The 24,073-nt window shown below is 34.3% G+C and overlaps 1 protein-coding gene and 1 long non-coding RNA gene across 3 annotated transcripts in view; both read left to right on the top strand.

Moving 5' to 3' along the window:
- Positions 1 to 15,358, top strand: part of Exoc5 (exocyst complex component 5) — a 67,536-nt gene extending 52,178 nt beyond the window's left edge. For both annotated transcript variants that reach the window (XM_063241541.1, XM_063241542.1), the window contains exons 15-18: positions 354 to 440; positions 12,282 to 12,390; positions 12,581 to 12,796; positions 13,316 to 15,358. In XM_063241541.1, the coding sequence (XP_063097611.1) occupies positions 354 to 440; positions 12,282 to 12,390; positions 12,581 to 12,796; positions 13,316 to 13,504 (601 nt within the window). In that variant the 3' untranslated portion in view covers positions 13,505 to 15,358. The remainder of the gene's footprint in view (positions 1 to 353; positions 441 to 12,281; positions 12,391 to 12,580; positions 12,797 to 13,315) is intronic.
- Positions 452 to 3,713, top strand: LOC134474259 (uncharacterized). Its single transcript, XR_010044995.1, has 2 exons — positions 452 to 3,387; positions 3,453 to 3,713. It is a non-coding gene; the product is annotated as an uncharacterized LOC134474259 (long non-coding RNA).
- Positions 15,359 to 24,073: the final 8,715 nt, after the last annotated feature.

Here is a 24,073-nt window from a genome sequence, read left to right as displayed (position 1 = left end):
TCATATCAATTTCTGTTAGCTTTTAACGTATATAAGAAGTAAGGTGGTGTAGCACATTTACTTACAGAAAGATTACTCATATACGATGCAAAACTTGGGACATTTTGTTACAAACATTGAAACGATGAGACTAGTCCAGAAACTATCTTAAAGATCACTCATGATTTCTGAATCACACTTTGAAATAAAATTTACTTTTTAAAAAGATGTTATCCTACAAGGCAGAGTATTCATAGTTTATGTAGGTTTGCTTAGATGTTGGTACATATTTATAAATATATTTAATGTAGTTGATGCAAAAAATTTTCAGAATTATGCTACTAATGTAATTTTTCCCCTTTTAATATAAATAGCTCTTCTCCTAAGTTATCTGAATGCCTTCAGAAGAAGAAAGAAATCATTGAACAAATGGAGATGAAACTGGACACTGGCATTGATAGGCAAGTTGCTGGGTTTTTCCTTTTGCTTTTTTTTAAATTATGGAAACACTATCTTAGCAGCCTGAAAAATAGTTTTTAGAAATGTCTTAATTTCACCTTGTTACAGCATTTTATATATAATGAAACTATATATTTTTTTGCATAGTGTTTTTGCCCATTTGAAAATGTTCCTTTTATTAATCATTTTTTATTTTTGAAAGGCACCATGTTTAGATGCACTTTTAAACTTATTCTTCTTTTGATATATTCACAAACTACCAAGAACTTAAAAAATGATATATAACATAAAGAATCATATTAAATATAAAACTTTTTCTTTTTTGTCTTTCTCATTTTTATCGGTACCAGGGATCGAACTCACGACTGCCTGCTTGCAAGGCAGGCACTTATGCCGCTGAGCTAAATCCCCAGCCCCCAAATATAAAACTTTTAAGATTATTTTATTTGTACATGTTATAGTTCACGCAGTTTACAGTTCTCTTATGGAGTGCGTACATGTACGTAAAACACAGCAACATAGCTTTTTAAAAAATCTTCCCTTCCCTTCCTTTCCCTTTTTCCTCCTCCTCTATCCCATTCTTCTATCCCATTCCAAATCCTGTATCCCATTTTTTCATTCTTGTTGATACTGTTGTAGCTCATATTTATGACCTATAATGTTTACATTTATTGAGGTTATTAGGTTCCTGTCCATGACATATCCTTATTCTGCTTATTTTCCTCTTCACCCCTTATGCTTTCCCCCTTGGGCCAGTTCCCTATTGCAAGAGATTCCTTTTCTTTTACCCTTCCCTATATCCTTATTATTCTCGGTTTGTACTTTGCCTTACTCAAATGAAAGATAACATATGGTATATTAGCTTGTGTGACTGATTTCTTTCACCCAACATTGTATTTTCAGGTACATCTATTTTCCTACAAATGCCTCAAATCTGTCAAATCTTTATAGCAGAGAAATAGTCCATTACATGTAGATATACTTTTTTTTAATATAATCACCTGTAGGTGGATGTACATGGTTCCAGGATTTAGCTATACCAGTTATGCTGCTATAAACACTAGTATACATGTATCCTGTAATATACTGTCTTAAGCTCTTTAGGGAAGGTACCAAACAAGGATAGTTGGGTCATATGTAATTTCTAACTTCAGTTGTTTGAAAAATCTTCATACTGATTTCCATAATGATGGTAATAGGCAAGGATTTGTTTAGAAAATTCTTGCCAACACCTACATTTTCAAGTGTTTTATCTTCCAGTAGGTTTATTGTTTCTGTGTTAATGTTTAAATCTTCTACATATTGATAACCAGTTTTCCCAGTACCACTTGTTGAATAGGCTATTGTTATGCCTTGCATATAGATGTCCCCCCAGAGCCTCATGCAGTCATGGGTGGGGCTCTTTGGAGCTTTTTGGAGGCTTTTTGAAGCCTCATGCAGTCATAGGGTATGTGATGCTAGGATCAAGGGTATGATGCTGGATTCAAGGATGTGATGCTGAGATTAATTTGTGGTGTGGTGCTTAGATTAACTGTGCTATCTTCGTTGTCAGTACTATCCACAATAAGGGTGGGTAGCCTGTATAGGATATGATTGACAGAAAGGGGGTTGCTGCTTTTGCTTACTGGTTCTTTGCTGCTTTGATACCTTCTGCCTACCAAGACCTGTTTCTCCTCTGTGATGCCCCTCTGCTATATCACCCCACCTTGGAGCCAGCCAACTGTGTACTAAAACCTTTACAAACGATTAACTAAATAAAATAAACCTTTCCTCCTTTAACTCTGGGTGTGAAGTATTTTGTCTCAGCAATGAGAAAAGTATCTAAAACCTTGAGCAGGTGCTTATGTTACAGAGTTAAATCTCCAGCCCCTGAAGCATCTATCTTAATAAAACAAAAACTGTTGAAATTAAAAGATCAAGTAAACACTAATACAATCAGAGTAGGGAGGTTTGAAGTAAGGAATAGTGGTAGATGAGAATAAAAGGGTGACGTGGATTCTGATTGTATTGGAGTACTTTGAGTTGAGTTGAAGGATTTGTACTGAGAGCTTTCAGAGGATATTTGTGGGGGAAAGAGTGAGATATGGGAGAAAGGAGGTTTAATTAGTGATTGAGGAAAGCTATGTGGTTGTCAGAGCTTGCTGACAGGGAAGACAAACAATATGCTTGGTAAATATAGAAGAGCCGAAGCTTTAGAATGGGGAAGACAAGGAATAATATTGGAGAAGATAGGAGTGACTGTGAGGAGGGAGGTAAGTATAATTTAAAAACTTGGGGAGTTTATATGTTTGGAAAAGAATAAAGAAATATGTCAATAATATTGTCTCAGGAGTTTGAGGTGAAGAAGCTAGGTAGGGATCTGAAATGAGAGAGAAAAGCTAAATCAGAGTTCATGAGAGGTCTAGTGGGGAACATACATTGTTTCCAGTGAGACACTGCATATGTGATTCCCAGTAGCTTCTTTGCAAGAAAGTCTAAATCCTCTGACACCAATAACTCCTCTGATGCCTGTATCACAACACTGAAACTAACTCAGACTCAGACTTCTCTTTACTTGGTTGTAGAAATTCTTGCAGAAAACAGGTTTTGGGGTTAAGAACTCTATTATCTCCTTCCCCCAGTGTGATGGTGGCTTTAGCAGACAGATTCACTGGCAATAAATTGTCCTCTGAGTTAGAATTATTCCTAAGCAATCAAATCAGCTAATCTGTTAGATTAACAGACTAATCCATTAAGGTGGTGTCTATTAGGTTGGTTGAGAAATAACGTACCGTGAGATTCTGCTTTGGGCCTCTCACTAGCCCAAAACACAGTTTTGCGTAAGCATTGTAAGAATCCAAGTCTTGATCCACAGTTAATGTGCAGTAAATGTAATGACTATGTCCCTCTAATGATGAAAAACAGCATTGAACAGTAATTCAGTTATCTAAAGCATGGGGGATGGTCCAGGTATGCCAGAGTAGGGAAAGGAAGAGAGAAAAGAAAAAAACAAGAAAGCATGGCGGGTAGTCCAGGTAATGCCAGACTAGGGAAGGGAAGAGAGTAAAGAAAAAAAAAAAGAGTCCTCCCCACCCCCTTTCTTAAGTCCTCTGCTCTGTGATATGGGAAAGAAGAAACAGGAGGGAGGCAAAGGACCCTAGTGTTGGTAAGGGTGTGCTACATATTTAGAAGGGATAACAGGGAAAACTGGAACAAAATTGGTAGTGGGAAATCAGGATGGGAAAAGATTCTATGACTGATGTAGATATTAGAGAAAAGGTTAAAAGGGAGGCAAATGCAAAGGGGGAGAGGAAAGAAAAAAGTGAGAATGCATAAGACAGGGGAAAGAAGTCAGGCAAGGAGATATGACTAAAAGCAGGAGGGAAATAAAGAGACAAGGGATAATCCCTTACCATCTATATACTACATTCAGAGAAAAAAGGCAAGAGGAAAGGAAGTGCAGGGCACACTCATAAAAGAAAAAAAGATAAATAATGGGATAGAAGTGTGGAGAAACATGTATAGAAAGAGGAAAGCATTTTTTAAAGTAAAAGTAAAACATGAAAATTAGTCATTAAACAGTGAAAGTTTCCTGTTGTTCTAGATGCATGGCTCTTCTCCTCAGCCTTGGTTAAGGAGCAGAGCTTCAGCCAGGATGTGTCTGTTTATGCAGGAAGTCTAAGGTAGCAGTCTGCCCCTGAAACTATGCTGCATGTAGAGACTGGTAAGAGCACAGCACCGGTCTGAGTTTCCCAGCCTGTGTACTGCCCACTGAAGCTGCTCTCTCGCCCAGGAGCTGCGCTGTGTTTACCAGCCCCTGCCTCTCTGTGGGATATCCCCACTCTGCTCTCCAGCTGCTGGCAGGCTCCTGGGATTCTTGCCCTCATCTACTCTGGGAACTTGGCAGTATGAAGCAGCGAGGGACCTGCTCTGGGACCCAGGTTCAAACAGCCCTTTCTAACAATGGTTCCCCACCAGCTCCTGCCCTGGAACCATAGCTGCAGGCACATGTATTGAGGTCACTCTCCAACCATAGACTCTGAAAGGCTGTTGTTCAGTACTGTCCTATGCTCTCCCTGCTGATTCCAACTGCAGATCATTCTCTTGGTTCTGAGGTTGTCTTCTGGTTCTCTGTGAACAAACAAGTCATTAGTTTCACTTAGCCTTCCTGTTGGCTCTTAAGTAGCCTCTTGGTGGTAGTGAAGTCTCTCCACGGCGTGATCTATTCCTTCTCTATCACACAATCCTGTTTTTCTCTTCCTCTGTCAGTTCTCTTGTGGTTCCTGGTTAACCTCCACTCACTTTAACTCCCCTCCCAGCTATTGTGCTCCAGACTCTAAAGGCTTTGTCCTGGAAAAGCTGAGTTGCTGTTACTCGCTCCTCTGCCATTTTGAGAAAACTATCAAATATTTAAAATAAATTTATTAATTCTATAAAAGTAACTTCTGTTGAGTGCAAAAGACTAATGTTTATTGAGGAAAGTTATTTGTTCATAGAGAAATAGATTTGATGGTCTGTATATTTATTTATATTATCAGTTATCAAGCATTTACTATATGCTAGCACAACGCAAGGACCTTTACTTGAATCATTTCATGCAGTAGGTAGGAATGAGTATTTCCATTTTACAGACAAAGGAACAGACCTAAATGAAAATAATTTGTTCAAGATCAGAGTTAATGAAAGTAGAATAGGAACTAGAACTCTAAAGTCCATGCTACTAAGTTTGGTATATCTTCTTTTCAAAAATTTTTTTAAAAATTTTATTTTAGAGAGGATAAAACAGAATAAAACCAAAACAAACCAATTTGTAAGAGATACAGACCTAAAAAAAAACATTACAAAATCAACAGTAGTTACCATAATACCTTTTGATGTTTTCAAAATAGCTGCAGATAACTTAGGACATAGTAAAAATCAAACAGAAAAGAATAGAATAGAAATAATAAAAATAAAACAATGAATGCAGTAAAAGGGCTTCAAAACAAGCCTATAGGAAATCCAAAATTGCTACCTTAATGTATCTTGTTATCTTTGAAATAGTTGCTCCTGCCATCGGATTTGACATAAACAAAACAAAAGAGAATAAAACCCAACCCAACAAAACAATGGAAATGATATAGGACTTCCAAAACAAGACCATAGGGAATAAGCAGTAGCTACAACCCTCAGAAGGAGATCCCCCGCCCCCAGATGCCACCTGCATATTGCTATCCTCTGAACCTGTGATCAGACCACTGGCCCTAGACCTGTAAGGATAGTGAAACACCAAAGCACCACAGGCATCCGATTGCATTTCACCTCCATAGCTAGAGATGTTGCCTATGGCAGGGGTGGGATAGAGATATGCTACTAATTGTTTGTCATCTGTGAGCCAGAAGATGCTGAGGTCTGGTTGTGCCTATCGTGCAGCGGTGTGGGCATGGTGCTGATTCCCAGACTAGGTGTGCTTGCTTGCTGATGTGCCTTTGTTCTCTCTGCCGCTGGTCCGAGAATGGTGCTGGCTCAAGGGCAGAAGCTGAAGTGTGGCTGGTCTAGTCCAGCAGGGGTGCTCGCGTGGTGCTGCTTCCAAACTGGGTTTGCTTGCTCCCTGACGTGTCCTTTGTTCCTGCTACCCCTGGTCTGAGAATGGCTTTAATGTAATTCTTTATTTTCTATTTAAGGCAGCATATTTGAATACAAGTTTGTGACAGAACTGTTTAAAAAGATAACCTGGAATTTGATTTGTGAAACTGTAAACCATTTTACTTTAATAATAATGAGAAATGACTTGTAACTCACCTGTCAATTGATCTTCCCACTAAGAATGAGAACTGCCATATGATGTGTGATAACAAAAGGAAAAAAATTAAAATAGGATGAAACTGTAGAAGACAAAGGTTTTATAGAATTCATTATTCATACTAGTTTACTGAAGAATAGGTTTAAAAGAATCCTAAAACGTAGTCTCACTTTTTTTTCCAGCTTCACTGAGGTATAATTGGACCAAATTTGTATATATTTAAGGTCTATAACAAGCTTTGATATGTTCTTTGTGAACATACCATAATAAAATGTGATAACTACAGTAAAATGCAATTTCTTTTTTTATTTTAAAGAAAATAATAAAACAATGTAATTAACAATGGTTAATGCATTGCATATTATCTTCAAATTATTCTGTACTTCATTGTCCAAATAATATTAGCACAAACCTTTCTTTATGTATATATACTTTTTTTGTTTTTTTCTTCCTTGTTTTCTCCTTTCTCCCATCCCTGTTTCTCTTTTCCTTTTGAGCAGTTTCTTCCCATTTTAAAATGTCTATTGTACATTTTGGATATTATTTACTGTTTCAGCTTCTCAAATTAGGGAGACAATACCATGTTTAGATATGCATGTCTGTTTTATTACATTTATGAGCAGGCTCTTGAGTTGCATCTACTTACCTATAGAAGTCTCCATTTCATCCTTCTTTATAACTGAGTATAAAAAGACCACTTTTTCTGTCTTTTCCTTGGTAGATGGGCAGTTGGGTTGTTTCCAAAATATAGCTGTTAGAACTTGTGCTGCTATAAATATGAGTGCACATGTATAGCTGTGGTACGATGTTTTTAATTTTTAAGGGAAGATAACCCATAAGAGATTTGACCCAAATAGCTGGGTCAGTTGAAACCTCCAATCCTAGATTTTTGAGGAATCTCTGCACTGATTGCCACAATTGTTGCACCAGTCTACACTCCCATGAACGGTAGAGGATTCCTTTTTCTCCACAGCCCCTCCATCATTTGTTACTGATTGATTTCTTCATAATAGCCATTCTTTCTGGGGTGAGATGGAATCTCAGTGCTGTTTTTTTTTTTAATTTTATTTAAGAGAAAAAACAAAACAAAACAAAGCGGTGTAAGGGTACAAGTAATACAGAACTACAAAAAAAAAAAAACAGAAATCACTAGTTAATAGATTACACATTATCATCTTAGAGATAGTTGCTCAAGTCACAGTATCAAAGCATACAAAGTGGACACTCAAACAGTGAGACTGCAAACAGTTGTGTTCAATGATCCAACCAAAAACATTAATATGGTCATCTATTTAACACCCCTAAACACACTTGCAGTTGTATCCTTTAGAGCACTTTTTTTCCCTCTCTTTTTTACAACAAAATTTACACATTTTGGGTTTTATTACTCCTTAGTTCTTACTACTTTTTGGGGGGGGAGAGAATAAAGTCAAATATGGCAAAACAAAGCTGTCAGTCAAAACCAAGGATAGACATAGCACATGATGTAAAAACAGAGTACAAGGTTATCAACAGTGGTTACCATGATGCCTCTTGCTTCCTTAAAAAGAATTGTCTATCTCATTAGGTATTATATAGTTGAACAAAACAGTAGAGAACAAGACCAATAAAACCTAAACCTTGTAAACATTACAGGACTTCCAAAGAAGATAATAGTCAAACCAGAATGGGCATCATAGTGAATCTTACTGCCTTCAAAGTAGTTACCTACACCCTCAATTACTATCACACAGAACGGAACAGAGTCTAATCAGTCGAAACAAGATAGTGGGAGTATTACAGGACTTCAAATCAAGTTAATAGGAAATAAAAAAATGTTACTATAATATATCCTGCTAATTTTTTAAATTTTTCCCACTAATTAAAAAAATCATAAAAAATAACAATAATTTTTTAATGAATAAGGGAGAGATTGAGATAAAAGAGGACATAACAACATAACAATATAGGTCAAAGCATGACAGTTTCAGCAACCTAGTGCTTTACCACCAAATAACCCGACGTAATAGTAGTTACCATGGTGTCTTTTTCCTTGAAATATTTGAATATAACTCTCAGTGCTATTTTAATTTGCATCTCTCAAATGACCAGTGATGTTGGAACATTTTTTTTGTGTGTATTTATTTGCTGTTTTATTTCTTCATCTGGGAAGTTATATGTTCTCAGATGCTCATTTTTGGATTTTATTTTTCCATTTTGGAGGTTTAAGTTTTTTAGTTCTTTATATGTTCTCTATAGTAATCCTTCATCTGAGGAACAGCTGGCAAACATTTTTTTTCCCATGCTGTGGATTGTCATTTCACTCTGTTGGTTTCTGTTGCTGTGCAAAAGCTTTTTAATAAGATGATATCAGTTGTTGATTCTTTGTGATAGTTCTGTATGATTGGGGTTTAAAAGTCCTTGCCTACACCAATGTCTCTTCAAGAGTTTTACCTATTCTGTCTTCCAGCAGATTTAATGTTTTTGTAAAATGCAACTTCTGTCACCATAGTTATCCTTTTCTTGCAATAACATGAGATCTAGACTCTTGGCAAATTTAAAGTATAAATATAACTACCATGTCACCACAGAATCCATTAGATCTCTAGAACTTAGCCTATGTAACTGAAATTGTCCCCTTTCAGAATCTGTTTCCTATTTTCTCTACTACCAGTCCCATGTGTTGGCAACCACAATTGTACTATGTGCTTCAGTGGATTTTATTTTTTGCCTTTTACCTATGAATGAGATTTTGTAATATTTGTCTTTCTGCATCTAGCTTATTCCGCTTAGCTTAATGTACTTCAGGTTTATCCATGTTCTCACAGATGGCAGAATTCCCTTCTTTTTAAACTATTGATAATGACCCCATTGTATAAATATACCATATTTTCTTTAACCTTTCATCTTTCACTGGACATTGAGCTTACTTACACATCTTCGCTATTTTAAATAATGCTACAGTGGGCCTGGAAAATCAAATACCTCTCAAGATACTAATTTCATTTCTGTTGGATATGTACTTAGTACTTGGTTTGCTAGGTTGAATGGTAATTCTATTTTTAGTTTTTGAGGAATTTGTATGCTGTTTTTAATAGTAATTATATGAATTTACTTTCCTATCATAGTGTAGAAGAGTTTCCTTTTCTCCATGTCATAGGCAACATGTATCATCCTTTTAGGCTGTTATCTAGTCAGGTATAAAGTGATATCTCATTGTTTTTTATTTATATGAACTTGACTTATGACATTAAGCACCTTTTCATATACCTGTTGGCTAACTGTGTTGTTTTCTTTTAATGAGTATCTTTTCTTTTTATAAATTTATGTGGGGTTGGTTTTGCTACTGAGTTTTGCCTTTCCTTAATCCCTTAAGTATAGTTGGCAAATACTTTTATCTATTCCATAGGTTGTCTTTTTCCATGCTGTTGGTTGTTTTCTATAGGGAGCAATAATTTTTTTATTTCATTTCACTCTTATTTGTGTATTTTTGCTTTTGTTGCCCATACTATGTGGGTCATTTCCAAAGAACTAATAGCTGTTTTTCCTTATGTTTGCTTCTAATATTTTTACAATTTTATGACTGCAAAAATCTTTAATCCATTTTGAGTTGATATTGTACGTGTGGTATGAGATCTGTGTGGACAACCAATTTTCTCAGCACAACCTAACAAGACTGTGTTTTCTCTGTTGTATGACTGTACAATCAGTTGATTATAAATGAATGGGTTTATTTTTTTCTGAGCTGCATGTTCTCTTCTCTTGACCTGTATGTCTCTATGCAAGTGAAACCAGGAAGTGTGGTACCACTTGTTAATGTTCAATGCTGCTTTGACCATTTAGGATCTTTTGTGGTTTCATAAGAATATTTGGATTTTTTTCCTTTTTTGTGAAAAATGCCATCAGAATTGTGATAGAGAATATAATAAATTTGTAACTCATTTGAATAGATGGACATTTTAAAGTATTAGTCCAGTTCACAAGCATGGCTTATGTTTCCATTTATTTCTTTAAATTTTTTTGGCAGTGCTTTGTATTTTTAATGTCTGAGCCTTTTCCTCTTTGAAAAAGTTAATTTTCAAATATTTTATTCTTTTTGATGCTATTGTACATGAGATTGTTTTCTTAATTTCAGTTTTGGATAGTTGTTAATGTTTAGAACTGATTTTTGTATGTTGATATTGTGTCTTGAAACTTTAATGAATTCATTTATTAGTTCTAACAGGTTTTTGTTAGCATCTTTATTAAAATTCCCTTTGTATAAGGGCATGTCATCTGAAGGTACAACTTTAATTATCTATTCCCAGTTTATAAGATTTTTATTTCTTTTTCTTAATTGCTCTGGGTGAACTTTCAGTGCTTTGTGTGGAAGTGATACAGGTGGACACTGTTGTCTTGTTTCTTATTGTAGAGAAAAAACTTTTAGATTTTCCCTTGTTAATGGTGAACCTGTCATATATAGTCTGTTGAGGCATATTTCTTTTCATATATAATTAACTTTTATCATGAAGCGTTGTTGAATTTTGCCATATGCTTTTTGTGTATCTTCTAGTAATTATGTTTGTCTTTCATTCTGTTTAGTTTATACTTACTAGCTTGCATATATTGAGGCACCCTTGTATCACAGACAGTTTGCTTGATCACACTGCATGATCCTTTTAAAGTATGTTGTTGAATTCAATTTGTTGTTTATTTTAACATCTAAGTTTATCAGGAATATTGGCCTGTAATTCTCTTTTTTCGTAGTTTCTACTTTAGTGTCATGGTCAAATTCATAAAATGAATTTGAAAGTGTTTTCCTCTCTTCCTATTTTTTTGGAAGAACTCAAGAAGATTTGGCATTCATTCTTCAAATGTTTGATAGTATTTACCAGTGAAACTATGTGGTCCTGTGCTTTTATTTTTGGGAAATACATTTTTCCTAGATATCTTACTATAAATTAGCTAAGTTTTTCATTTTCCCAGATAAGCCTTAATCTCAAAGTCTGGGCATTAGTTATCACGTTAAAGATGCAGGGGTCTGTGGAGATCTCTTCAGTGTGACTTTGAGTACAGACTTAGCATTTACTTAACTGCTGCCGTTGTATCTGTCCATTAGATCAGAACATCTTTACCTTTGAAATTCTTTTCTTTCTTGTTGCTGTCATCTCAGTCTTTCATGTCAGGGCCTTGCATTTATTGAGGATTTGGGCATCTGTCTCATCATAAAAATGGTGAAAGAAAACTTTTAACCTTATGTCAGGTTCTTTTCATGCCTATGAGTAAGCTGTTTATTTTCTTAATAATCTCCAATTAACTGCCTCTTCTTGGCTCCACTGTACTTTGTTATCTTTGTTAATAAAACCTTGAACCTGAATATCCTATTCTGTGTCTACAACCTCTTTTCAATTCTCCACATGCCTATTTTCTGACCTTAACAGAACCTCTGTCCTTTAATCTCTTTATCATGTCAATATTTTGTTCTTTTCCTAACTTTACTTCATTATTTGTTTCACTCAGACGCTTGGTCCAGCTCTTGCATTACAACATTATATTTGCCCTAGAATCCATTGCCTTCAGCCGTAACTGTCTTAGACACTGTAAATTCTGGGTTATTATGATCTATTTTAGAGTCATAATTGAAGACGCTGCTTGCTGTTGGAGAAAATGCACAACTCATAGATGTAACATTACAAATTTATGTTTTCATTTCTCATCTGAATCTTTAGTAACACATCATCCTCCTCATTGTCCTTGGACTTGACATTCATGTTCCTTTTACTCATTTTTCCAAACCTTACCTATTCTTAAATCCACTAACTTCCTATCTTCCTAAACATTCTTCCTGTCTAGTTTTGCCTTTGGAAAACCTTAGTTATAAAGGAAATAAATTAGTAACAAATTTTGAAGTTTTTAAGATTTCCAAATATTGAGCAAATAATTTTTTTTATAAAGCCTTTTTAACTTTCTTGATATCAAGACCTATAATTTCCCAAAATTTGAAGTTTACAAATAGCAAAATAGTTTTTTAATGACATGAATTTAAACTTTAATTTAATTTAGTATAAATGTAAATAAAATACTGACTAAACCAAATGAATCAAATATATTCTCAATTCTTTAGGACATTAAATTGTATGATTGGACAGATGAAGCATATCTTGGCTGCAGAACAAAAGAAAACAGATTTTAAGCCAGAAGATGAAAACAATGTTTTAATTCAGTATACTAATGTAAGTAAAACTGTTTATTTTGCTAATAAGTATATCTGCTATGTTAATACTGTAGCATTTTCACCAGTGTATCTTGCTATGTCCTAAATTTTTTCATTTACACTTAGAGACTAATGAGAAACTATATGTATTTTGTCCTTAGCTAAATTGTTATACATATCATATAATAAGTGTAGAAAAACTTTTATAGGCCTGTGTAAAAGTCTGTGCTTATGTGAGAAAACAAGTGGAGAAGATCAAAAATTCCATGGATGGGAAGAATGTGGATACAGTTTTGATGGAACTTGGAGTCCGTTTTCATCGACTTATTTATGAGCATCTTCAGCAATACTCCTACAGTTGTATGGGTGGCATGTTAGCAATTTGTGATGTAGCTGAATACAGGAAGTGTGCCAAAGACTTCAAGGTATGTATATACAAGTAGCAAGCCTACTGATACAATCAGGAACAAAGTCAGACCATTAAAAGTCTGTATTGACTTGTAACGATTATTAAAAAGTTTGTAATTTGTTTCTGTAATGAGATGTTTCTAACACATCCTGTGTGAAAAACTGATCCTTTCATATTTTCAATATTAACACATTTTTTTCTTTGTGCTTTCTTTTATATAACCAGTTATATTATTCTCTCTTCATGTATGTCTTTCTGAAATCATTTTTCATCAAAGGCCTACATTAATAAAAACTTTAGTTTTAGTCTACTAAAATAATTGTTTTGAGAAAATTCACATGAATATTTTTAAAGATTAAAGGTTCTGAAACTAATGAAATCTGTGTTTTAACTCTTCAGCTTTCAAAACTTATAATATATTGAACTCTATCCATACTAATAATCTCATCAACAGTACATAAGAGGAATTTGCAGGCGTAATTCTAAAATGGGCAATTGATCTTGTTTCAGTTTTGTTTTTCTTCTCTCCATTCAGATTCCAATGGTATTACATCTTTTTGATACTCTGCATGCACTTTGCAACCTTCTTGTAGTTGCCCCAGATAATTTGAAGCAAGTCTGCTCAGGAGAACAACTTGCTAATCTGGACAAGAACATACTTCACTCCTTTGTACAACTTCGCGCTGACTATAGATCTGCTCGCCTTGCTCGACACTTCAGCTGAGGTTAAATTGGCAACGGAAGTGTGTTACATTTCAGCAGGCCTCAGAAGATAGAAAGCACAGGAGATTCCTTATGACACAGCCAACGTTTTATGGAAAATGACTGAAGAAAACAGCAGCCATACTTACCCTCGAGTTTTATTTGAAATTTGGATGCCACTAACTCTATTTACATTTTTTTCCTGCTACATTGAATTTTAATCCCATTCTTGAATTTGTACATTTCAAATTCTGCAAAACTACATGTCACTGTTTTTCACTCTGGCAAATGTTAGTATCAGAAGGCAAATTTTACCAGTGTTCTGGTTCTACTTCAGCATATTTCATCTGGAAATTTTATCATCCCATTTTGCATTAATACTAGATAAAATACAAAAAAACCACATTTATTATTCGTCAGTTTTTAATGATCTTTTCATTATTGATAATTGTTAATCAAATTACTGTAGATTTTCCTCAAGAATTTGTTGAATCTTTCAGAAATTAACAAGTATAATTTCCGTAGTTTTGATTAGACTTTTTTCGAGATAAGTTCCAAGAAAATGTAATAAATTAAACTAAAGTGATGTTTTATGCAGACATTAGGAGTGAATCAGAATACATCTGCTTTCTGGGTAAAATTTAAAGTTTACAGTTTCTTATTTGCTAAGTAGATTTTAAGCCAGTTCTAGTAAGAAATTAATAAAACTACCTTATTTTATGTTTCACATAAGTTAAGGTAAAAGAAGACCTTAACTAAAGGACCATATTTATTCACTACTTTAATATTGTAAGGAAAGTAAAGAAGTGAGGGATAGTCCAAGTGGCGCATATGGGAAGCAGAAACTTAGGCATAATGCAGTTCTGTAAGATTTTTATCTTACTGATAAACTTGAAGAGGATGTGATCACTTAACCTGCAGATAATCTACTGTAAGAGGAATTGGGAGATGCTAGATGACATTGTGTATTCTAAGTTTGGACATAAACTTTGCAAAGACTGGTTACTTTTTAGATCTGTAGTTTCAGATCGGTACATTATCATTTTTCAAGTCATTTCTAAAGTTATTACTACTTGGCTATGGTCATTGAATTGGCTTAATATGGTGACAATAAATTACTTACAAAATTTTAAAAGTGAAATAAAAATTTCAAAAGGCCATTACTTTATAAACCTAATAAATTTGCTCTGCAAGAATATGTTCTATGGACTCAGCAGCAAGTGCCTGCCTGGCAAATGTGAGGTACTGAGTTTGATTTTTGGTACCCTCACCACCACCAAAAAAAGAATATATTCTAAATTAAATGTAATGTTTAAGCTTCCATTATGTTGTTCATAGTCTTTTAGGAACTAGACAGGCTTTTTAACGTTCACTTTATTCTTAGCAGTTTTTTCTTAAATATAGGCCTAATTTGGGAAAACTACTTTTCTTCTCAGAACCTGATTCTAAATGGTTATCAGTTTTACCCAAACCTTCCAGGTTCAGAGCTAACTACTGTTTCAATTACCATAGGCTGAATTTTTTCATTTTCTCTTTAGCCCAGTGTTATCAGGGTGTGCAAGGGAAATGAAATATGCCAACTTTTTTCAAAGCATTTTAGGACTTTGTGGCAGGTTTAGAAGGCTTTCCAGATTTCTTTTCTTAGCCAAGGGAAAGGTAGAACAGGTTTGGGATACAAGAAAAAGTCATATGCTTGTACTGTTGCCATTTTAGAAAGCTCTTATATAAACTCAAATTATACCTCTGTTACTTACAGCCAACAATTTTAAGGCAGTAGTTTTACTGGCCATTTGAACTCTTTGTACAGTGTCAATTTGTAAAAAAGCAAAAACAAAAATTTCAAATAAAACATGAGATGACACTTAAAACTTCCAAATCAGAGAAGCGCTTCAAATTACTTTGTTTGGATTAAATTTTTAAATGTAAAACATATACTTGTTGCTTAGGTATTTTGTCAATTATTTCTTCCATGCTTGAATTCTGTGCAGTGTTTTCCATCATGTCCATTGACGGGACAGTGACAAAACTCTTAATATATAATTTAGAAGTGTTAATATTAATGCTCAATAAACATTCCGTGCATTTTTTTATTTCATTCTATTTCAAGGACATCCATAGTGAATTTTATAAATTTTTTATTTAAAAGTTCAAGGTATTCTTATTTCTCATAGCGTATGTCTTCTCACTTCTTTTTTTCTACTGTGTACTGACTGTGTAACCCAAGAACAGAAACTCAACCTAAAAAGTCTTCTTTAAGAAGAAAAAGATGTTAGCATTGTTTGTATTCTGACCATATCGTCATATATTGCCATCACAAAATATGGTCCAAAGTTTATAACTCAAAAGAGTTGATCAATAAATAGAATGTTTTTTTACATGGAAATAATGAAATTTTAAGTAGAGATAATAGAGCTTAATAGCTTTTACCAACATTTCAATCCAAGAGACTTTTTTGCAGTATTCCACAGTTGCTTGTGTGCTATACACAGTCTTTAATCTATTGAAATTGAAAATATGCTCTATAAACACAGCAGGTTGTTTTTCTAAAACATCAGTATATTTTGTGAAATGCAGAACACTAGTTTTAGAAGAAAGTTTAGCCTGTAAGCAAAGCTATTACAAAGGACAGTCAACCGGAATCAATGAAGAATCTTACGAAGAATTGTTAAATAACCACTGGATGATCATCTGACTATCTGACTATTCCAAGACAATCTTTGATCTCATTTTGAGGAGGACCATCATGGTGGTTGTAAGTCTTTAGGGTTTCCTTTGTTGTTGTCTTTTTTAAACAAAGATGTGCTAAAGTAGATAAATTTAAAGTAAGTTAAACTATATATTAGGCCGTTTTCTTTCTTTTCACTTCTAAATATTTCACTTTCTAAATACTAGCCTTGTGGCTCAGAGTGAAATAACTTAGCAATAGGTTGACTCCAAGTGGAGAATTTATTGTTTCCTTAAATGACTCTTCCTCATGTGTGGTGGTGAATATTTGTAAGTATCCAGGTAAAGAGATACTGGCTCCTGAAATGCTACAAACTCCTCTAAGTGCTCATGCTGATAAGGTAGTGGCTAAGGCATTCTTGAACAGCAGGCATCACTCAGCATAATGTTTTGGTGACTAAAAAGGCTCATACCTGTGAAATTAACATGTTTTAATGCAAAATATTCTGCCACATATACTTTATTGATTTCTTAGAAATAGGAATTTTTCCAGAACTATACTGAATTTTCCTGCTTTCTGATGAATTTTACATGCAAGGCAGTCTGTGCTTTCATCAGATTATTTTACTATGTTCAGTTTCTGTACTACTTGTCTCTATTTGAGTAGGCTTACCCTGTGATATAGTATGCACTTTGGAAGAAAAGAACTAACCATGTTGTTAAGTAATTGTACGTGAAGTAAACAGAGCAGTTTAAAAAATGCAGTGCCTAATAAAGATAATTACAGCTATATTTGTTTGACTTAAATCCCATGTACTATATGCTAAGTCCTTTACATATATTATTTGATTCCAACACAGCCCTAGGATTTGGGCCATTATTTCCATTTGATAGGTGAACAACCCATAGTACAAAAGGAAAGTAGATCCATCAAGGTATACTGCTAGTGGAAAGCTCAGATCTAAAATCTTAAGTCTCATTCATTCTTATAGTCCGTATATTTCTTTATGCAGCCTTAAATAGGTTCTTTGTTTTATATGTTTAATGTGTGGTCATTCTTTTTTGACAATAGTTTTAAAATTGTGTAAGATCAGGAAATTATGATTTAAGTTTGTATCTAATAGAAATACATGTCCATCACAAAGTTCTCCTTAGTAAGTTTTATATAGTTATGATACTTTGAGCAGTTTTCACATTTGAGTCCAGGTATTTTGTACCATATTTTGTAACATGGAACAAAATGGCAGTTCTGTTGCAGAAGTATCAGAAAGCAGTGTTTCCACCTTCAAAAACAGACTACTTTAAGTATCATAAGTTTGCTAATTTTGTTAACTGTTCAGTGGATTGGTATTACTAAGTGGCTAATACATTAAAAATGTAGGACAATGGATCAGGGATTTAGCTCAGCAGCTTAAGTGCCTGCTTGGTAAACGTGAGGTCATGAGTTCAAACCCCGGTACCAAAAAGAAAAAAAAAAGGTAGGACAAAAGGTAGTAATATACTATACTCTATACTATATCAAAATACTATAATCAAAATTACACGTCAAAAATTACCCTATTACCTTTGTTTCCTACCACTAATCAGTCATTTCTCTTTGAAGATTCATGGGGAAATACCTGTAATGTATTTCAGAGGAAACTGACACAGCAAATAATAATTTTACTCTTATGATTTGGAGCAGCTAGGCTGATAACCCTGGCCTTAACAAAATTTCTATTTGTAAACTTAGGCCATATATATATTATCAGTGTTATTTAATAGGTACCAGTAAACTTAAGTGCTTAAGACTGAATATCTGTATATCTGTTGAGGGCTGGGGAAAGAGAGTAATTGAACACTTTTGTTCATTTTCTAAGTGGTTTAGAAGGTTGCATTCTGCCTCACCCATACAAAGCCAATTTAAATAGGAGTATGTCATACTCCAAATAGCAAACAACCTCTGAGGAAAGTCATTTATTCAGAAAGCACAGATTTATGCTAGACAGCAGTGATGCATTACAAATATATAATTATTTATACTAATATTTGAGCAGGTGGAATGGATTAGAACATGGTCAACATTATGCTAGTGATAACATGTATTTTTCTATATTAATATGTACTGTGCAACATGTATTAAAATTATCAATAATCCATTTTAGCCAAGATACTAATATTTATATTACTCTGTTTAAGAGACAGATCCAACTGAGCCACTTTTAATTTAAAAGTCTGAAATGAATTAAGTTTATTTTCAAAAATCACTTAAATTACTTTATAATCATTGGAAGGTCAATAAAACATAGAATTATCAGTGTCCAGTGACTTAATAGGAAGAAATATGGAAGATTAAGAATGGTCATAAGAAAGTGGAATGAGAAAATTAGGTTTCATTTATGCTAGGATGAATGTCTTCCTTTGTTTTCACCACTGGCAATTTTAAATGAAGAAAATGTCTTTTCTATGTTAGTAAACTCAGTGAAGATTGAATAAATACAATTCAAAGGAATTAATTTCCAGTGATGGACCTTCAGGTGTTTGAGATTACACTCTGAAAGGTGGGAACCTTTTCATTTGTCCCTGTAATCCTAAATAGGCAGATACCTCTGAGTGAGGCCACCTCTGTTTACCTGAATTTATACTGTTAGTCACCTTGGCTCCTTTGGCCTTTTGTTGTGGCAGTTTTATCAAAGCTGCAACTTTTTGCTAACCAAACACCAAATGGAATCTGGACAGTGTTGACCTAAAAGAAAACTATGAAACTACCTCTACGTATATTGTCTGCAAATACTGTGTATTATTTAAGGCTAATGTAGGGGATTAATATGAAATTATATCAACGTACTTTGTAATAAATAATATTAAGTGCCTGTTAAGATTCTTCAGTAAATTGTATTCTTAATCTTTACCACAAGGGGGAGAAGTTATTTTTATGGTAATGTCTTCATTCTTGTTTGATTTCAAAAATAGAATTCCTGTGACTTTTCTCTACTGACCAATACCTATGAATATGTCACTGTCAAGAGAGAGATTGAATCTGTAAGTTATGCATAAAAAAAATTCTGGGAGAATTAAGGATGGAAAACCAAAGCATGTACTTAGACAGTGGATATGATTGGACAAAGTTCACTGTATTTAAGATTTTATTTTTAGGGTTACATATCATATTAAACTCCTTTATCAACCCTTTAAGAACTTAATTGTGCATTCTTTTTAAAGAAAAATGTAAAACAGTCTCAATACTTAGAGAAGGATTATAAGTACCTTTCAGATAAATTTTTTTCAGTAAGTTGCTGCCATGATATGGCCATACTTTTGTATTTCCAAAAAAGAAAGTCTTCTGTATAACTACAGCACAATCATTGAGTTTAGAAAGTTAGATTGCTAGACTTACTCAGGCCTTACATGCTGTCCCCAGTACTGAATTAATAGGTTATAGTCTAACATTGTGTGTTTCGTAGTTGCATCTTTCATTCTGAAACAGTTCCTTAGTGTGTTTTGATCCTTTGGGACCATTGGCACCTAGTCCCAAAGGATTGTGTAGATTATAGGCCGGTAATTTTGTCCTTACATTTGAATTTGTTTCTTCATGACTAGGTTCCAGTTGTGCTCCTTGGCAGAAAGTGCAGATGCTATTTTTGTTCTCATTGCATTCTTTGTTTTCTTTTTTGGTACTGGGAATCAAACTCAGGACATTGTGGTTGCCAGGCAGGCACTTATGCCACTAAGCTATATCCTTGGCCCTGGTTGCGTTCTGTTGGAATCTAAACAATGTTGCATTGCATTGCAGTTTAATCTGCCCCATTTCTGATAGTGTTCATTTTGATCCCTTTTTAAGGTATTGGGCTGCTTTTACTGTAAGGCAATTACTTTTTCCTTCCTAAGTATTTTGTGGGGAGGTACTCTAAAACCATGTATAGATACCACTCCTAAAATCAGAATTTTAATTTATTACAGAACGCACTCATGATTTTCTACTCAGGGGATTATAATGTTTTTGAATCTCAAATTGTCTCAAATTTGGCCTGTGGGAGCCTCTTCCGGTTGGGTTTCTGTGTTCTTTTAACGTGTTTGCATCATTGTTAAGGCACTATCTTACCTTCAGCACAATAGGATTTTCTAAATTCATTTTGTACTTGCCCCAGCTGTGGAATCAGCCATTCTTTCACATTTTACTGGAAATTTATAACTAGAAGACAAGATCTGTGTGACATGTGTTCCTTATGATTGGATGTTACTGCCTCTACCTCAGTAGATGGTGATATTTTAAATACATGCACGTCCCCCCCTCTGTGTGCTCCCCTTTTCAGCTCCCCTCCGTGTCAGTACTCCTACTTCCCCGCTCTGCTTAGGTGTTGGGCATTCTCGTCCCACTCGGCTACTGAAGTTTTGCTTTAGAACCAAGTTGAAGAATAAAAATGACTGTTAAAAAGATCATTTAAAGATTTAAAATTTTAAATTGCTCATACTTTTTCATTCAGAGCCAATATTTTGGTAGGGTTTTTTTTGGTTTTGTTTTATTCTACTGAGTGAATTAGTAAAGCTTGATTGAGGAGTATAATGGCAAAGATACAGAAGTTTTGAAAAAAAATTGAAATGCATACCATTTGTTTTTCTCTATCTCCTTGCAACTGTAATTGTTATTTAATGATAGAGTACATCAGGGAAATTTGTGTGAATGGAAATCTGACCATTATGCACTGAATACCAAGAGGATATTTTTGCTAATAAAGTTAAAAGGAAAATCGTTGTTTTTAGAGGCCCTTTATCAAAACACATAGTAAGAGAGACCTCATGTGAGAAAGGAATCAATATCCATTTGAATTTCATCTTGAAATAAGCTACATGTGAAGTAGGAGTCAAAGTGAGCAACAGAGAGATTAAGTTGACCAAAATTACAATAAAATACAAATTCTTACCTTTTGTCTTGAGACCCAGGGTTTTGATCCTCTATTCTGTTACTTCTGGGAAGAATGTACAAAGGCCGCATGTTATATGGGCTTTAACACAGCAAGTGGCATTGCACGGAGTAGGGCAGGGCAGAAATGACTCAGCCCAGCCCCGCCAAGTAGAAGTCTTGAGTTGCCACTCACTGAAGACCGACAGCTCTGAGTGGGGCTGTCCGTATGTGGCCATCAAGAGGTGGCAGGTAAGCCTGGAAGAGTGGAGTTGAGTCTTCAGCAGTCTGTCAGTTAACCTAGGCGTTATGTTAAGGATAAGGTTGAGTAGGTGAGCACGAACAATTAATGTCTTTTAGAAAAAGACAGTTGATAGGAATGTATGGAGTGGCTCACAGGACAAAAGAGAGCAGAAGCTAGGCAACTGCATTGAAAGGGAAGCAAAGGACTGCACTAAGGAAACAGCCCAGGAATAAAGACAGGTCAGGGACTCAGGAACATCTGAAAGATTAAACCAATAGGACTTCTTTGATGTGGCTTTTGTTGGAGGCAGAGAATGAGCAAGAAAAAGATTGATAACCTACGTAGCTTGGTGACTACTAACTATTAACTTAGGTAGCACGATACCTTTTATTTTTGTCTTTTGGAGGCAGGGCTTCACTATGTAGCTCAGGCTGGCCTTGAACTTACTTTGTAGCCCAGGCTAGTCTTAAACTTAGAGTGAACCTCTTGTCCCAGCCTCCCAAGTGCTGAAATTACAGATATGCATCACCATACTTGGCAGTACTAACCCTATTGACCTATTTTTATATATGAGAAAAAGTTGATTTAGGAAGAATATCACTGAGTGCTGAAAGAACATTTTTCACCAGAATTTGGTTTGGGTTGTGTAAAAAGAAAAATTCTTTTTTTTTTTTTTTTTTTCAAAAATACTGAAGAAAAATATGGCAAGAGACAAATGCATTCCTTCTATGACTTTGAAATGGGAGTTACTTTGAAAGCTTTTAAGTTTCTCGTTTCTTAAAAGATTTTTAAATTTCACTGCTGGAGTCATAGGTAGATTCAGCTGAAATGATACCCCAGTATTCCTTGAAGTCAGTCCTTAAGAAAGTCTTAAGGAGAAAGACTGAGGACAGTGAGCTGTCCACTTGCCATGCTCCACCTTCTGATTCACAAAGCCTTCTGCTGGCCACGCAGGATGTTAAAAGACCCCTCTGGAAAGACACAGTTCTCAACCATTTGTTTAACTGAATGCCAAATGTCAGATGGCTCCTTGGCAGTAGTATGCAGAAAGTGCAATTGTACATGACAGATACGACTAAACTGCTTTATCAATTTCAGAGTTTTAGTTATTTGGAAAGTTACGTAGACAACTAGTTAACCAAACAATTAGCGTGTTTTTCCAGAAGTAATTTTATTTCTGAATTGCAAGAAAAATCCCTATACACAATCCTTTTATTGTAAGTGCTAATTTGCTATAAAGATTTTATGAAAAATAAAATGATTTTTATTCAAATTAATCACTTTGACTAAAGGAGAATGTACAGAATATTGAATATTTTAACAGCTAAGAAAATTATAGATACAAATCATTAAAATTCTAAAATTTCACTTAGTCAATAATTTTTTAATATGTAAGCTTCATTAGCAAAGAGAAACATGCCTTAGAGATTTTAATCTTATTTTTCTGTGAAGGAAGTTACATAGAACTAGTTGAAAGTCACATGTAGCAACTTAGAATACATATTCATTTCACATCAAAGTTGACATGCTGGACCATAATTTTTCAAAAACTTGAAATTGTTCATAGTATGTCCTGTGACTCCAGTGGAAATAAGCAAGAAGTAAAAAGTTTACTGAAAGATCTTTTACTCATTTGAAAATTAAGCAGTGTGATTTTAAATAACCCCTCAAAAAATTGCAATGGAAGTTAGAAAATGTTTGAACTTAGTATCAAAACTTAAAATTAAAGAAAGAAACTTAAAATTAAAGAAAAAGCCTTAATAAATGCACACTTTAGGAAAAGGTCAATTTCAAAAAAGACAAGCTTCAAATTAAGCACCATTGAAGGAAATAATAAAGCAGTAAACAAGGATGGAGAAACACAAAACTTGTGAAACTGATGAATCCCTGGCAAGACTTAGCAAGCAAAAAACCAGCCATTTTTTTAAGAGAATAACCTCCCCGCTAAAAAAATCAGTAAAGCCAATCAAAACAAAGCAGTGAAAGTGATACAGAAGCAGGATAATAGGAAATGAACAATGGCAACCATATCTTCTTATCTTTATAATTGTTGTCCATTCCATCAGACATAGTAAAAATCAAATAAAAAAATCAAACCAATCAAAACAAGACATTGACTAAAACAAAACAAAATGAGAACAATCTCGGACTTCAAAAATAAGACAAAAGGAAATCCCATACTTGCTATATGTTGTTATTCTAATAGAAAAAGGCAATCTTAAGGAATAAAAAAAAATTAGATGCTCTGCAGACACTAAAATGAAGGCAAGGCTATAACCAACTCTTACCAATGAACATGAAGAATCAGACTAAAGTGTTACTTTATTCCAAACAATCTTTAAAATGTACCAATACTGATAGAAAATATTAATAATACCATATCTGTTAAAAATACATGATTTACAATGATTTTCCTGTGAAGAAAACTTAGGCTCAGGTGTCCCAATTTTGAAGGAAGAAATAATGCCAGTTCTGTACAAACTTCCAGACAATAGTTCAGAGACAAAAATGCCCCAGGACACTTTTTGCAGCCAGCATAACTTTGATGCCTAAAACTAACATAGACACTGCAAGGAAAGAAGGTCACTGAGCAGCTCATGAGTGTGGATGCAAAAATCCTAAACAAAATGTTAGCAACCCAAACCCAGTAATGCATTAAAAGGAAAGTACTTGATAGCACTATTAAGTTAATTTTAAAAGTGGAAAGTTAGCTAAATATTTGAAAATCAGTAAAATTAACAGTTACTGATTGAAGAAAATCATCCCAAAGGAAGCAGGAAAAGTTAAAGTTCAGTACTCTTAAG

Source organism: Cavia porcellus, unplaced genomic scaffold (genome assembly GCF_034190915.1).
Source record: "Cavia porcellus strain 051 isolate PalLab524CR breed Dunkin Hartley unplaced genomic scaffold, mCavPor4.1 scaffold_31, whole genome shotgun sequence".
Classification (NCBI taxonomy): Eukaryota; Metazoa; Chordata; class Mammalia; order Rodentia; family Caviidae; genus Cavia; species Cavia porcellus.
The sequence above is the reverse complement of the archived record's forward strand: the minus strand, read 5'-3'. Positions and strand labels throughout refer to the sequence as shown.